This window comes from Leptonychotes weddellii, chromosome 3 (genome assembly GCF_054177405.1).
Source record: "Leptonychotes weddellii isolate Sample4059 chromosome 3, ASM5417740v2, whole genome shotgun sequence".
Taxonomy (NCBI): Eukaryota; Metazoa; Chordata; class Mammalia; order Carnivora; family Phocidae; genus Leptonychotes; species Leptonychotes weddellii.
This window is the reverse complement of record NC_138371.1, coordinates 39503775-39520328: the sequence shown is the minus strand read 5'-3', so window position 1 is coordinate 39520328 and position 16554 is coordinate 39503775. Positions and strand designations below refer to the sequence as shown.

Below are 16554 nucleotides of genomic sequence, written 5' to 3'. Positions count from 1 at the left end.
AAAGTTGGCTCTCTCTGAGAGGAGACCTGAAACCAATGCTTATTACAAGGCCTTATAAAGAGCAGTTTACCAACCAGCACATGCTCGTTAATTGACTGAAAAGGTTGGAGATTAGGACCTGTACGTAGAGCTAAAAAGAGTTATAAACAGCTACAGACCTAAGACATTAATAGTCCCCAAATACAGTTTCTGTCTTCTAATGCATGAAGAACTAGTTTTTAAAAATGAGAACCAACTATTCTTCCATTCATTGAGGAGTTCTTCCATTGACTGATAAGTGAACGATGGGAAGATGGGTGCAATTAAGAGCAGAGTGACAAAAGGAGTCCTTTCCTGATGACCAGGTCGTTAAGGCTTTGGAAAGGCTCTGAAGTCTGTGCATGTAATACCCTTCCCTAGAGATTTTAAATAACAGGAAACAGATTGAGGTGGTTCAGCTGTGGTTTTAAAACCCAAAAGATGGGACACTCTGGGGGCCCTTCTCTGCTCTTTGATTTCTCGTTTGTAGATGAGAATGTAGGAGGGGAGAATGAGGGGTGTTAGATTCCAATTATAGCACTTAAACATGACAAATAAAAGTTAGATGTAGGGTTTTAGATTTCGTTGCGCTTATAAAGGTGAAGTGGAGTAAGAATTGGAAACTAAAGACCCAGGTCTAGAGGACTGATTAAATTATGGTATGTCCATAAGACATGAAAGATCTACATAAAACATTGTAAAACATTGCTGAGAGAAATTACAGACCTGAATAAATGGATGTTTCATGTAGTTACCAGAGAATGGGGCAGGGCTAAAGGGGAACGCGAGATTGCGGGTCAAAGGGTGCAAAGTTGCAGTTATGGAGGATGAATAAGCCTAGACATCTAATGGGCAGCATGAGGACTATAGTTAATAATACTGTACCGAATATTGGAAATATGCTAAGAGAGCAGATTTCAGGTATTCTTAACACACACGCAAAAGTGGTAACTATGTAAGGGAATGATATATTAATTAGCTTGGCTGTAGTACGTCATTTCATTTCATCTCATTTCATTATGTGCAGGTATATCAAATCATCATGCTGTACACCTTAAATATACATAATTTAAAATATATCTATATTTCTTTATAATATATAAAGAAAAAACTAGGTTGTGTTTTGTATCCCATCTGGTAACACGGCTTTGGAGAACAAAAGAAGAGGTAATACTTCCAACTCATTTTATAAGGTTAGTATAACCTTGAAAGCAAAACCAGACAAGGACTAAAAAAAAAAAGGATATATCTGCAATTAGATGTGAATCCTATATAAAATATTAGCAAGTCATTTGGCAGTATATAAAAACCAAAGAGTTTATCTCAGGAACATAACAATGGTTCAATATAAGAAAACCTATGTCACACACACTAAGTGTAGATTAAAAGAGATAAGTATATAATTATCTTAATAGATGCAGAAAAATCATTGGATAAAATGTGATATTCATCAAAATTTCTAAAAATCTCTGTAAACCAGGATTATAAGGGAATTTCCTTAACATCACAAACCTACAGCAAGCATTACCTTAATAAAACATTTCAACTGTTACGACTGCTTCACTTCAATATTGTAATGGAATTCTTAATCAATAAGAGAAGAAAAAGAAATAAACATGAAACTTGGAAGAGAATAAATCTCTCCTTATTGCAGATATGATAGTCTGGAGAAAATAAAAGAGAGTCTGCATAAAGCTGGAATTAATAAGAGAGTTCAGGAAGATTTGTATTCAAACATCAGTAGTATTCCTATTGACTAGCAATAATCATATCGAAAATGTAATAGAAAAAATATCCCTCAAAATATCAATAAAATCCCTAGATTTTTTTACATTACCATGGCTTATTTTATAAAAATTCACATTTATTCATTTATTTTATAGGAAGTTTCTACCTTTTGACCCCCATTACTAATTTTTTTTTAAATTCCAGTATAGTTAACGTACAGTGCTATATTAGTTTCAGGTGTACAATATAGTGATTCAACAGTTCCATACATTACCCAGTGCTCATCACAAGTGCACTCCTAATCCCCTATTTCACCTATCCCCCCTCACCTCCTCTCTGGTAACCATCTGTTTGTTCTCTATAGTTAAGAGTGTGTTTTTTTGGTTTGTCTTTCCCTTTTTTTCCCCCTGTGTTTTGTTTCTTAAATTCCACATACGAGTGAAAATTATATGGGGTATTTGTCTTTCTCTGACTGGCTTATTTTGCTTAGCGTTATACTCTCTAGCTTCATCTATGGTGTTGTAAATGGCAAAATTTCATTCTTTTTTATGGCTGAATAATATTCTTTTGTATGTATATAGTATATATGTTAATATACTATATATGTATGTGTATATATATATATATATATGTGCCACATCTTCTTTATTCATTCATCTATCAATGGACACTAGGGCTGCTTCCATCGTTAGGCTATTGTAAATAATGCTGCAATAAACATAGAGGTGCATATATCTCCAGGGATAAATTTAAGGAAAGATATGCTGTAATTTTATGGGAAGTTTAAAAGGAGCATTGAAGAACACGGAAGACCTGAATAAATGTATTGTTGACCCTTGAACAACATGAGTTTGAGCTGCATAGGCCCACTTACATGAAGTTTTTTTTTTCAATAAATATATTGGAAAACTTTTTGGAGATTTGCAGCAATTTGAAAAAACTCACAGATGAACCATATAGCCTAAAAGTATCTGAAAAATTAAGATAAAGTAATTTTAGAAAGTGTTGATTTCAACAAGAAAATCTTATCATCTAAATTTCACTTATGGGCTCTAAATTACATTTTCAATAATGACATGACGTTTGCTCCATTGTGTTAGGGATACTCATTGCAATAAGGCAATAATCATTTTTCAATGTCAGCTCAACCCTTCATTTATTAAACAAGACACTGAGCCCTACTATGTGCTGGGCTCTGTGTTAAGCACTAGCGATGCAAAAATGAATGTGCTCAAGGAGCTCTCAGTCTTGTGGAAGAGACAGTTAAGTACGTAGACACATTACTTCTAGTCACTTCCCAATAACTTCCTACTGCACTCCACTTAGAATTGACCAAACTCATCTAGCTTTCCCACTTCCTTCCCCAAACCCAATCTTCATTACGCATCAATATCCACATAATAACCCAAACTAAAAGCCTCGGTCATCTCTTATTTCTCACTCATTTCATATCTGTTTCATATCTCACTCATTACATGCCAATTCTTTGACCAAATTACTTACAACTCCAGCCCATTTTTTTCTGTCCCCACTGTCACTGCCCAGCATCCTGTTTCCTTTCCTTTTAACTATTGCAGTAATGTCCAAATGTCTCCATGCCCCTGTTTCCACCTCTGCCACTCTATCCTCCACATCGTTCCCATCATGTCTCTATCTCCCTCTCTGTCTCTGCCTCTATCTCTACCTCTTTCTCTGGGAAGACTTTTTATTGTTCAGGGAAAGAAATACAAGAATCTAAAGGAGAAGATATGATGAGCTGATGGTGTGTTGAGCTACAGAGAATCAATGAGATATTAATTATTTTCCAAAGTAAATTCTGACAGATGTGAGGTAAGTTATGAAAACCTGTTAAGTATGAAAGGCTGCTAGCCATTTCTGTTTCTCACTCCCATATCTTTCCACTGAGGCAGAGATCACAGATTGGATGATAGAAAATAGGAACCTTCTTGAAAACAGACAAAGGGTCTTCTCATTTTTTAGCCACCAACATACTTCTTGGCTATCCGTACCACATTAGCACCTCAATGCACACTTAGGAGCCCACTCAGCAGCTGGGAGAGTAAGATCTATGTTCTCGATGAAAGTAGCCAATCAGAGGATTATGGTAATAGAGTGCTGAAGATCAACCATGTGCCAAGTACTTGGATATGGATCCTCATTTTTGGGAAAAAGTAGAGGGAGAGATAGGTATCAATTGGGCAAATCTTTTGTCTTTCGGTCATCTCTGGAAAAGGCAGTAATGCAAGCCTGGAGGGTGTGTGGTGGCTTAGTGTGAAAACCAACTTCTTTTCCAATAGTGAACATCTCATTGATAAGTTAAAATGGATGCCTTTAAAGTGGTTTGGATCAGTTAAAGGGAATCACTCAATGTCTATGAACTAAAATGAGTTATCTACTAAGTTCAGATATCTACTCAATCATTACTCAGTCAAACCACAATTTTACATATAAACATAAATTGGCTTCAAACTGACAATTGGTTTCTAACTTGTTGACAAGGGGATTTGTTTTTGCTCCAATTTGTATGCTTTTGTTTATTAAACCATCTTCTGCACAATGTACAAAAAAGTGTTTCAAAAAGCAAATGTTTGAGGTAACAAGTTTTATAAACTATCTTGGTTTTGGTTAAGTATCTTTTTGGAAAGCCTCCAGATCATAATGGATTTAGACCAGTATAGACAGCTTCCCTATGGGTCTTCATCTTCATGTAATAGGGACAACTAACTAAAATAGAAAACTTCAAAAAAAATAAACTGTTGGCAGAATGACAAAATTCTCCTACTTTTAAAATGAGTATCTGCCCAATTTTTTCTTCACACCCACCACAACACTCCTAGCAAATGAAACCACGGGATAATAAAAGTCAACATGTGACTCTAAACATCCTCATATCCTCTTTCTCAGCTAACATCTGTGTCTCGACCCACTTTCCTAATGGCATGGTTAGTCATCACACTATGGGCTATAGGAATCCATTTTTCTTCCTGGTTGCAGCTGCTCGCTCTGGGATTGGCAGCTCCTCTCTAAACTTCTGCTACCGTCCATCAGGCCAGTGGATTCACAGGCCACATCAGTGTGTGTGGAGCTCCCATGTCAGCTCCTGGACAGATTTTGTGGGCTTCCTGTTTCCCAAACCAAGGGTTGGACTTGACTTCTCATCACCTGAATAGTTTAGTTTTTGTTTTCCTTTAGCACACGACAGCTAGTTTTTGTGTTAAGAAAAATGAAATGTATTCAGTCTCTGGCTCCGTCCTCTAAATTCAAATAATTTGAAGAAAGGAAATACAGGGGTAGGAATGAGAAAAGAAAATACTTTCAACCTTAGGAGACTTTTCTAATATTTCTTTGCCTATAGTAGATAAGGGGCAGGTCGTCCTAGAGAGAAAACTAGCTCTGGATATGTTTTCAGTAAAAACATGTATTTACGCCACACTTTGGCTTAAAAACCTTTGATCGCTCCCCATTGCTGAAGTCCCAACAGCTCAGCATGGCACTCAAGATCCTCTTATAACCTCCTTTTAATGCTTTGAGTGCTTAGCTTGTTTGAGGATAGGCATTCTCTCATTATGTTCCTACTCTTGCTTTTTTTCTTCTCTGTATATGATTCCCTTTCTTCCCTTCTCTTCTCTTCACAGTCCTGAATCATCCTTCTAGAATCAGCTCAGATGTTCCCAACTCTGCCAATTATGATTGTAGATAATTCTCCCATGGTCCTTACCCCACTGCATCATAAATATTTATTTGCACTTTTATCTCCATCCTAAATTGCAAGCTTTTTGAACATCAGGGTTTTATCTATGTCCTCGTCACCTTGTATGTTCAGCAATCAATAGAGCCTGATGTTAAAATTCATATGATGGAGCCGATATTCAGTCAATAAATATCTATGGAGTAGATACAGTATACCCCAAAGCAAACTATATGAGCCTACTCTCAAAAATCCAAACTGTCATTTGGAATAAAAAAACATATGTGCACTATACACAAAGTCATTATACCATAAAGAAGCTCTGGCATACATGTCAAAGAGAATCAGAATTCAGAGAAAGGACAAATCACTGTGGACTCAGTAATAAACTGGTAGAGAAGACAATAAGGAGGGAGGACAATCCAGGCAGCCTTGGATACGATAAGAGAAAGGCTTGGAGGAATATACACAAAATGATTCATGAATGAAATTTCAGGTGGGTAGGATCTTGAGTTGATCATGCTGGATTCCATTCCAGCGTGATGTGCACAGGACAAGGAATGCAATGCCCACCATCTGCCTTCTGTTGACTATCCCAATTATGCAGCAAACAAAATCTCGACAAGTAATTCACATTCCATCTTCAACAGCACAATATGCAGGTCTTTAAGCCTCTGAGAAATAAGCACCCGGTAATTATCTCAGATGAAAACAGATTCGGGGTGTGCGTGCAGGGGACTTGGGGAAATAATCGTGGAGTGAGACAAACTGGCTCCAGCTCATGAGCAGCAGGTGAGGTGAATGATTGAACCCTCCACTCAGCTCTTTCAGAGTTAACATAGAGTGGCGATATCGGGTTGTTTTCAGGTCATAAGTTGAGGTCACCCCTTCACTTCTCTTTACGTGTGGTATACAGAGGGGAAGGAAGAGGAGTGAACTGAGAAAGTAGCAGGAGTTAAAGGGTAAGATCTGGCAAATTCAGAGTAGATCAGCAGTTAAAGCAGCTTTTTTTTTTCTCCCTTCCTATTGCAAAAATATTTCTAATCCTCCACCCTGTCAAGTTAAAAATCTCACTTCACCTGATACTCGGGACCAACAATAGGATTTTTGCAGCCTGGATGAAAAGGAATCCACCATCTGCTCAACTTTAGAGGAGTTTTCAGCTCCAGCCCATATTTTTGTTCAGGCAAACCCAAATGAGAAACCCTCTGAGGAAGAGGCCACGGTGATGCAGAGAGCAGAATTTGTGAGATGTGGGTTACACTTGTGTCTCCTCCCCTGTGGGGTCTAAAACTCTCATTAACAGAATCGTTACCCCGGTCGGTGAAAAATACCTGGTGGGTGGTGGGATTGCTAACCACAGAGTTAACACCAAAACCATGAACACAGCTTTCTAATTGATGGAGAATTTTTTTCTATCATCAGATAAGCTTGCGGATGCCTGCTTCCCCTTACTTCCTGAACACTAAGTTTTGAGGAATGGCCATAGGAGTTCCTCTAAGTTAAAAACCAAAACATCGGGGTGCCTGGGTGGCTCAGCCAGTTAAGCGGCCGCCTTCGGCTCAGGTCATGATCCCAGGGTCCTGGAATCGAGCCCCATATCGGGCTGTCTGCTCAGCGGGGAGTGTGCTTCTCTCTCTCCCACTCCCCCTGCTTGTGTTCCCTCTCTCGCTGTCTCTTTCTCTGTGTCAAATAAATAAATAAAATCTTTAAAAAAACAAAACATACGAGGTGTGAATTGTTTAGACTGTGAGCTTCATGACTTCCTCCAATAGCATCTCTAGTGCTTAAAATGTGACTGGTAACACAGTAAGGACTCATTCAATATTTGCTGACCAAACAATAAGATTGCTATATAATATTTATAAAAGACAAGCCCAGCATGAGGTGACACAGAAAGTATGAAAATGAAGAGATGAATTCATTTACTGGTTGGCAAATGGTAACAAAAAGAAAACCACGCCATAAATTTCAAGATGAAAAACAGTAAGTGGATCAAAGAAGGATATTTTAAATCATTTTTTTAAAGTTTAATTCACCAACATTGTCTTGTATTTACGCTCCCCACAGCATAGTAACAGGTATAGAAAGCCAAAGCTTCTGAAGTTGAAGTTTGGAAGCAGTGATAAATCCATAAAAACAGGAAAAGACTTCAATATGTTAATTTCTTTTTTTTTTTAAGATTTCATTTATTTGAGAGACAGAGACAGCAGGAACAGGGGCGGGGACACAGAGGGAGAGGGAGAAGCGGGCTCCCTGCTGAGCAAGGAGCCCAACACAGGACTCCATCCCAAGACCCTGGGATCATGACCTGAGCCAAAGGCAGACACTTAACCAACTGAGCCACCCAGGCACCCTTTCAATATGTTAATTTAAAAAAAAAAATCAACAGAATTTTCTAATAGGTCTCTCCAATTTCCTCTTGACTCACAACAGTCTGTTTAACAGCCAGAGTGAGCTTTTTAAAACACAGAGCAGTTCATGTTACACCCCTGCTCAAACCTGTCAATGGCTTCCCATTACTCTCAGAATAAGCTTCTCTACAAGACAGCTTTCACACACCTCTTTGATCTCATCATCTTTTGTTATTTCGTATTTTAGATGCAATCCACAATTTGTCTAATAACTGCTGAGTTTTGTCCATTTAATAGACATTATTTGGATTTCAATTTTTTTTTTTACAGATTCTAAATCTTTTTTTTTTTAATTCTTTTAATTTCTTCTGCACTCTATTTTCACTTGTAGTGGTACTTTTGAAATTTTACCATGCATGCTTAACATCTGTGTTCAATTTCCTTCAGTAGTATCTGTGTGGTGAATATTCAATTTTGCACAATAATTTAGCTGGGTATAGAATTTTAAGTTGATGGAGGCACCTGGGTGGCTCAGAGGGTTAAGCGTCTGCCTTCAGCTCAGGTCATGATCTCAGGGTCCTGGGATTGAGCCCCGCATCGGGCTCCTTGCTTGGCGGGGGGCTGCTTCTCCCTCTCCCTCTACTGTTCCCCCTGCTTGTGCTCTCTCACTCTCTCTGTCAAACAAATAAATAAAATCTTTAAAAAAAAAAAAGAATTTTAAGTTGATGGATATTGTATTCCAGCTATGTGAAGAAATTATTCTACTCTTCTCTTTCTTGTTTCTGTTTTAAATTTAGCTTTCAGTTTGTCTCTCATTTCTGTGTAGGTAATATATTTGTTCTCTCTTGCTACTTTTGGGATCTTTTCTTTCTTTCTGATGTCCTTTATGCTTGAGATCTGTATTTCTAGAATCCAAGAATATATGACAGTCCCCAGTGCAGCTCCTACTTACAGTTAAAAAATCATTTTTGGTTCTATAATTTCTTCTAATGTGATGAGCTTACCTATGCAATTAAAAATCTGCTCTATTTTATCTAGCATTTCTATGTATTTTTAGTGGGACAGTTTTTAAATTTATCTAGAAATTATAAGTCAATACTGAAATTATGGACTATTTCAAAATGAACAGTGAAAGTACTACATATTAAAATATATAAAGTACTTCTCAAAAATATACAGAGTTAAATTCATTTATAAGAAAAAAAGAGAAAGGCTCAAAATAAATAAAGCACTTGAATAAGGAAGTTAGAAAAAGAACAAAAAATTAAACTGAAGAAGTAAGATGGATACACCACCAGATTGATATGTGATATATGACCACTACGAGTATGTATAAGGATATGGAGCCAGGACTCTTACTCTATTAGGACAGTGTAAACTGGTATTGCCATTTTGGAAAACAATTTTGGCATTATTTAGTGCAATTAAAGATGTACATACTCCATGATTCAGCAATTCCACTCCTAGGTATCTATCCTAGAGAATTTCATGCACCAAGGAGCACACACGTTTAGCCCAACATCGTCTGAAATAGTGAATGAATACTAGAAGTAACCCACATGCATATCAACAGTAAGATGGATAAGCCGTGATATAAGTGTGAATACACTGCTGCTGCACACATCAACACGGATCCATCTTAGGAACAAGATTAAGTGAAGAAAGAAAATTGTCAGGAATAAATATACTTTGATCCCATTTATGTAAGATTCAGTAACTTGCAAACCTATACACTATGTTTTCTAGGGATGCCGACATATTTGGTAAAACTGTAACAAAAAGGAAGAGACTGATAAATGCAAAATTTAGATTAGTGGTTACTCTGGTTGGGAAGAAAGCAGAGTGGAGTTGGAGAGGGGGCATATGAGACTTCTAAAATTCTGGTAACCACTGCGTACAAAGTGTCAACAGGCAGCCTTCTATCCACATATGTATGTATAGATATCTGGAATGACACTCATCAAATATTAATGTGGTTATATGTAGGAGTAGATTTTGGATTATCTCACATTTTTTTTGCATTTTTTTCTGTATTACTTTAATTTTTTATTATGAATAAGCACCATTTTAATTTTTTTTTTTAGAGAGAGAGAATACACACATACACACATGGGGAGGGAGGGACAGAGAGAGAGAAAATCTTTTTTTTTTTTTTTAAAGATTTTATTTATTTATTTGAGACAGAGAATGAGATAGAGCATGAGAGGGTCAGAGGGAGAAGCAGACTCCCTGCCGAGCAGGGAGCCCGATGTGGGACTCGATCCAGAGACTCCAGGATCATGACCTGAGCCGAAGGCAGTCGCTTAACCAACTGAGCCACCCAGGCGCCCGAGAGAGAAAATCTTAAGCAGGCTCCACAACATGGAGTTTGAGCCCATGACCTGAGCCAAAATCAAGAGTCGGACGCTTAACCGACTGAGCCACCAAGGTGCCCCCACTTTAATTTTTTAAATGTCATTCTGAGGGAGAAAGATAGAGAGGAAGTTTCTTATGGACTGCATATTTGTGTCTCCTTAATTCATATGTTGAAGTCCTAACCCTTAATGTGATGCTATTAAGAGGTGGAGCCTCTGGGAGGTGATTAAGTCATAAGGGTAGAGCCCTCATGAATGGGATTAGCATCTTTAAAGAAAAAAACCTAGAGATTAGGAGAAGGAAGGGAAAAATGAAGGGGGGGAAGTCGGAGGGAGAGATGAACCATGAGAGACTATGGACTCTGAGAAACAAACTGAAGGTTTTAGGGGGGTGGGGTGGGGGGATGGGTTAGCCCGGTGATGGGTATTAAGAAGGGCACAAACTGCATGGAGCACTGGGTGTTATGCAAAAACAATGAATCGTGGATCACTACATCAAAAACTAATGATGTATTTTATGGTGACTAACAAACATAATAAACTAAAATTAAAAAAAAAAAAAGAAAAGAAAACCTAGAGAGTTCCCTCCCCACTGGGCCATGTGAGGTCCAGTGAAAAGGCAGCTGTCTCTGAACCAGGAAGCTGAATCAGACACCGAATCTGCCAGCACCTTGAACTTCCTTGATTCCAGAACTGTGAGAAATAAATGTCTGTTATTTCAAATCCACTCAATCAATTATATTTCAGTTATAGCAGCCTGAGCAGGCAAAGATACAGTGAGGAAGATGAATAAGTAGGAAAAGAGGCTTGTGATAGAAAGCCCAAGAACAAAGATCCAGCAATCAAGCTCCTGGGTATTTACCCAAATGGGTTGAAAACTCCTGCCCACCCCAAAATTTCCACATGAATGTTAATATCAGTTTTATTCATAATTGCCAAAAATTGATCAACAAACTGCAGTACATCCATACAAGGGAATATTGTTCAGCAATAATGAGAAATGAGCTCTCAAGTTACAAAAAGACATGCTTAAAAGCATATTACTAAGTGAAAGAAGCCATCTGAAAAGTCTCCAGACTATATGATTCCATATGACAGTCTGGAAAATGCAGGACAAAGAAAAAGTAAAAAGATCAGTGGTTGCCAGAAGTTTGGGGTAAGGAAAGGAAGGATGAACTAGTAGAGCAGAGGAGATTTTAGGGCAGTGAAACTGAAATGGTGGATATATGATTTGGACAGCACAGAGAGTAAACCCTCATATAATCTTGGACCATAAGTTAATAATAGCGTTATCACAACAGGTTCATCAATTGTAAAAGATGTACTACAGCAATGCAAGATGTTTCTAATAGGGGACACTGGGGAGGGGCAGGTAGAGAGGGAGTAGAGGGGAACTTTCTGTACCTTCCACTCAACTTTTCTATAAATCCAAAACTGCTCTAAAATATAGTCTATTGGTTAAAAAAAAAAAAAAAAGGCCCAGGAACAGGGCAAAGCATTCTTGAAATATCTAGGGCAGGTATTTCTTTTTAGCAAATCCTAAGCTTGCCACATTCTTCAGAATTTTTTAATGCTTCTAACACCCCTGGGGTACGAACGAGTGTGATTCTGCTCCCACTGCTGAGGAAACTGAGGCCAGAGGGTGTAAACATCTTGCCCTGGGCTATACAGCAAGTGCATCCCAGAGCCAGAATTCAGCCTGTGGCAGTCCTTACTCCTGGCCTTGACCTGAAGCTGCCTCCCCGTAAAGGGGCAAAGGTGAGCTGGACATCAGTGTTCAACTGCTTCCCACCTTAGAGTAAATTACAATATTGAAACTGGAGAACTCAGCTGCTCTGTAAAGAACTAAAATAAATCTGCCTTACACCGGTTTAATTCCCCTGGAACTGTATCGTTTGCTCTTTTTTGCTATAATAGTTAACATGGATTGCATTTAAAATCTCAGGATGAAAACGTTCAAACAGGATAAGCACGATGTCAACAGTCTTTTGATAGGAGGTTTTTTTTCTCTTTTAATTCTTGGGGAAGCAGGGGGTGTTGTTTTATCAAAAAGACTTGTCAAAAAAAAAACAAAAATAAACAATAATGGGAATATGATATATTAAAAAGAAACATAAAATGCAGGTTTGTTTAGGTCTATAACCATAGTTGACAATGTTCTCTATTACTATTTTTTACTGTATTCTGAATTAATACAAATACTCAAAAAGTATAGCTTATAAAATGAAGGAAAGAGCAAGTGTTTTGTCAGTTCAAAATATCTTAACCAACCAAACTGTTTTTTGAGTTCCTAGTTTGTAGAACCACAGTGGGTACTGGAGGGAGCAGGGAGGTCAAAAAAGGAGGTCAGGCTTTTACTTCAAAGAGCTTGTGACCTGCTTAGACACATTCAGCACAGAGGAGATGCTGGTTATCTTGCAACCTGTGCTCCATGAAGGATGAGGGTGAAGATTTCCTTGATGCACTGGGACATCCACAGGTCCTCCAGGAATGACTGGGAACTGGGCTGGAGTGAGAGGGATGGCATTGCATTCTTAGCCATGGAAAGAGGCTCAGAGTCTTTGAAGAGTGAGTTTGGTATGTTTGGGAATAAGAAGATCTATTTTTCTGGGGCAGGGATGTCGAGGAGCTTGGGGCAGTTTGTTGGGAGGGGTCTACAGAGATAAGATGTTGGAGCGCCAGTGACAAATACAGAAGAGTTTTTGCTTGAGTTGAAATGTGAATGAGAGTTACTGCAGGTTCTTGAACTCCCTCAAAATCTTATCTCCACCTCCCCCCAAATGGGCTGTAAATTTACCCTTGATTTCTCCTAAGAAAATCCTGTTCTTTTCCCCACCAACAACAAAAACCATTTATTAGAAGCCTATTTTTTTTGCCAGAACAAAAACTCCAGTCTTTACAATCCCCAAAAGTAAATAAGGATTATCCTCATTTACATGAAAAGATGTGAGCATTCAGAAAGATTAAGTGATTGCCCAAGGTCACATTTTGAGAATTTCAAATTTCAGAATTTCCAAATACCGTGCATCGTTCATTTTATCCATCTGTGTCCCTTTAGCCAAGTGACCTGTAGGACCTTTGCTTCTAGGCCAGATAAATATGATTGATACACACACATACACAATACACATACACAAATTTTTATTTTACGTTTTGGGGGCCAATCTCTGTCACTGCAGTGAGTCAATATGTAAATGAATGGGCATGGCTGTGTTCACTAAAAATACAAAAATTTGAATTTCATGGAATTTTCATGTCACAAACGTATTTATTTTATTTTTATTCTTTTTCAACCACTTAAAACTGTAACAACCATTCTTAGTCAAGGGCCCTCAAAACAGGCAGGGGCTTACTCACGTTTGACTTGTGAGTAGCAATATGCCCACCCCTGTTTTAGGTTTATTGATTGGAGCCCTAAGCTAATAAAGCCAAGGTTAAATGTCTTATCTCTGTAGAGACTGCTTGCTTTATGCTGTGAAAAATCCTGTTTTGTTGGCAACAAGCTATTTTCCTACCTGGGCCACATGTTTTGCAAACCTGTAAGGGATTACAAGGGCAAAGATGGCTCAGTGCAATCCATACAATAGGAAAAACAACATACATGCTCCTCCCACAAATGTTAGTTACTTCCAGCACATTTCTATTATAGTCTAGGTAAAATTTTCTAAAAATGTATTCATTGTAACTTTGGGATTTTAAGAATGCCTCACTGAGAAATGGCACATGCATTTTTCATGTTGTCTAATACATTGTATAGACACTCAGGAAATATTATAGCAGCTCACGTTCAGAGTTCGTTATGTATGTTAGCACCTCTGAGTTTAACTCAGTATTAGCCTGCCCTTAATTCTTTAGATACTTGTTTCACTACATTCATTCATTCATTCATCCCTGTAATCAATGAATATTACACATCTACTATATCCAGTCTTATGGTAGGCACTGGGAATTCAAAGCTGAATACTAAAGTCCACAGTTTTGGGGAGAAGACAAACACACAGAAATCCCACTGATGAAGAATATACTAAGTGCCATGGTACAGATCTGTTGCAGGTGTTGTGAGAACCCAGACCACAGACAGAAGAGCTTTGCCTGGGCGAAACTTTGGAGAGCTAGAGGCTAGAGACCTAGAGCTAGGGGCTAGTGAGTACCAAGGAATGCTTTTGGAGGAGGTAAGTTGTGAACCAACTCTGGAAGGATACATACAACCATGATGCCTCTATCTACAAATGGGAAAACAATACTAACTAAATTGTTACATGAGAGAGAAAGGCAAGAGAGGACTGGGGGATAGCCATGAACCTATTATCTTTGAAATCCCTGTTCTAGCATTGTCAACTTTGAACATAACTAGTAAATAGTCATATGCAAATCACACACACCCTCCCACTTACAGTGTACTTCAGATTCAAAATTTCACGAAAAACAAACATTAATAAAATAAAATAGAGCATAAAATTTAAAATGATAAGAGAATTCAAATTTCCCTTCTTAAATCTGAACTGAAAATAATATTAAGGGTACAGATTTGATTTTTTCGCTGAATTTAAGACACATAAATCCAAACATTTTTGAAAAAGTAGAATGCATTCTCACCTGAAGGACTTTCCTGATTCTTTTTAGATTATGTATCAAGAGCAGGTTTTTCTCTTTGGAAACACGACCTAACTGTTCATCCAGTTGTATTAACAAGTTTTGAAGAAGAATTGTTGCCATGGTTTCATTGTTGGAAGCCGCCTCCCTAAAAAACAAAACTGTTATTACATAGCAGGAAACAACTTAGTAGAGTGTCTACTTTTTTACCATACTAATTTTAAAAGAGATCAATCTATTCCACAGTGACAAGCATTTAAAGGCTTTTACAAATTAAACTGTACACATCAGAGTAGATGCTAATCATTAGGGAAATGCAAATCAAAACATGAGCTACCACTTCATACCTATTAGGATGGCTATTACTGAAAACCCCAAATAATAAGTGTTGGTGAGGGTATGGAGAGACTGGGACCCTTGTGCACTGCTGGTGGGAATGGAAAATGGTACAGCCGCTGTGGAAAACAGGATGGAGATTTTTCAAAATATAAGCAGAGAATTACACACAGCAATTCCACTTCTGGGTAGATACTCAAAAGAATTGAAAGCAGGACCTTGAATGGATATTTGTACATCAATGTTCATATTAGCTTTGTTCACAATAACCAAAAGGTAGACACAACTCCAGTGTTAACTGGCAGATGAATAAACAAAATGTGGCACACATCTACAATAGAATATCATTCAGCCTTAAAAAGAGAAGGAAATTCTGATACATGCTACATGAATGAACCTTGAAAAAAATATGGTAAGGGAAATACATCAGCCGCAAAAGCACAAATACTGTGTGATTCCATTTACATGAAGTACCTAGAGTCATATTCAGAGAGACAGAAAATAGAATGGTGGTTGCCAGGTCTGGGGTACAGAGAGTGAAGAGCTACTGGTTAATGAGGACAGAGTTTCATTATGGGAAGATGAAAAAATTCTGGAGATGGACAGTGGTGATTGCACAGCAGTGTAAATATACTTGATGCCACTAAACCATATATCTACAAATGGTTAAAATGGCATATGTTATGTTACATATATTTTATCACAATAAAAAGTTAGAGGATTATTCAAAGCAAAAAAATTATTGTGCATGATAAACAGAGCTTTAAAGAATGATTATAAAACATAATAAGAAAAAATAATTATTTACACTGCATCTGTAAACTGAAAATTGAGATAAACAACAGGTTTACTTCTTGGCTTTTTAATATTTAGAAATTACTGGGATTTGGGCTTACAAAAAAACCAAGGCACTAGAAGCCTTAAGTTTTCATCTACAACCAGAAAGAACAATGATTCTCTTCCTTCGAAGAAGCTTTCCAAATCCTTGAAGAAAATTCTTTATCTGCAAGAAGTCACCTACTCAGTCAAAAGCAGATCACAGAATAAATCCACAGGGATAGAGCATAACGCATTTGTACATCAACCTCTAGGGAAAATACAATAATGTTTGATCCTACCAGTCTTGATTTTCAATCCACTGAGCCAACAGATGTCGAATTTCCATAGGAAAGTTGTCATCGTAGAATTGATCTACTTGCTCCAAAAATTTGATTTCTAATTGTTGGACTTGATTCCACTGAGACATGCTATAAATGAAGAGGTAAAATTAGAGTTTAAAAATAATGTTGGGGCGCCTGGGTGGCTCAGTTGGTTAAGCGACTGCCTTCGGCTCAGGTCATGATCCTGGAGTCCCGGGATCGAGTCCCGCATCGGGCTCCCTGCTCGGCAGGGAGTCTGCTTCTCCCTCTGACCCTCCTCCCTCTCATGCTCTCTGTCTCTCATTCTCTCTGTCTCAAATAAATAAATAAAATCTTTAAAAAAA

At 37.9% G+C, this 16554-nt stretch overlaps 1 protein-coding gene across 5 annotated transcripts in view; it reads right to left on the bottom strand.

The window, feature by feature from the left end:
• STAT4 (signal transducer and activator of transcription 4) overlaps nt 1–16317 on the bottom strand; it is an 88948-nt gene extending 72631 nt beyond the window's left edge. For 4 of the 5 annotated variants that reach the window (XM_081813959.1, XM_081813961.1, XM_081813960.1 and 1 more), the window contains exons 1-2: nt 16190–16317; nt 14739–14883 (exon numbers count right to left, since the gene is read on the bottom strand). In XM_081813959.1, coding sequence (XP_081670085.1) covers nt 14739–14883; nt 16190–16317 — 273 coding nt within the window. Of the gene's footprint in view, nt 1–14738; nt 14884–16189 lie in introns of those variants that run through there. The other variant, XM_081813964.1, reaches the window with a different exon arrangement.
• Nucleotides 16318–16554: the final 237 nt, after the last annotated feature.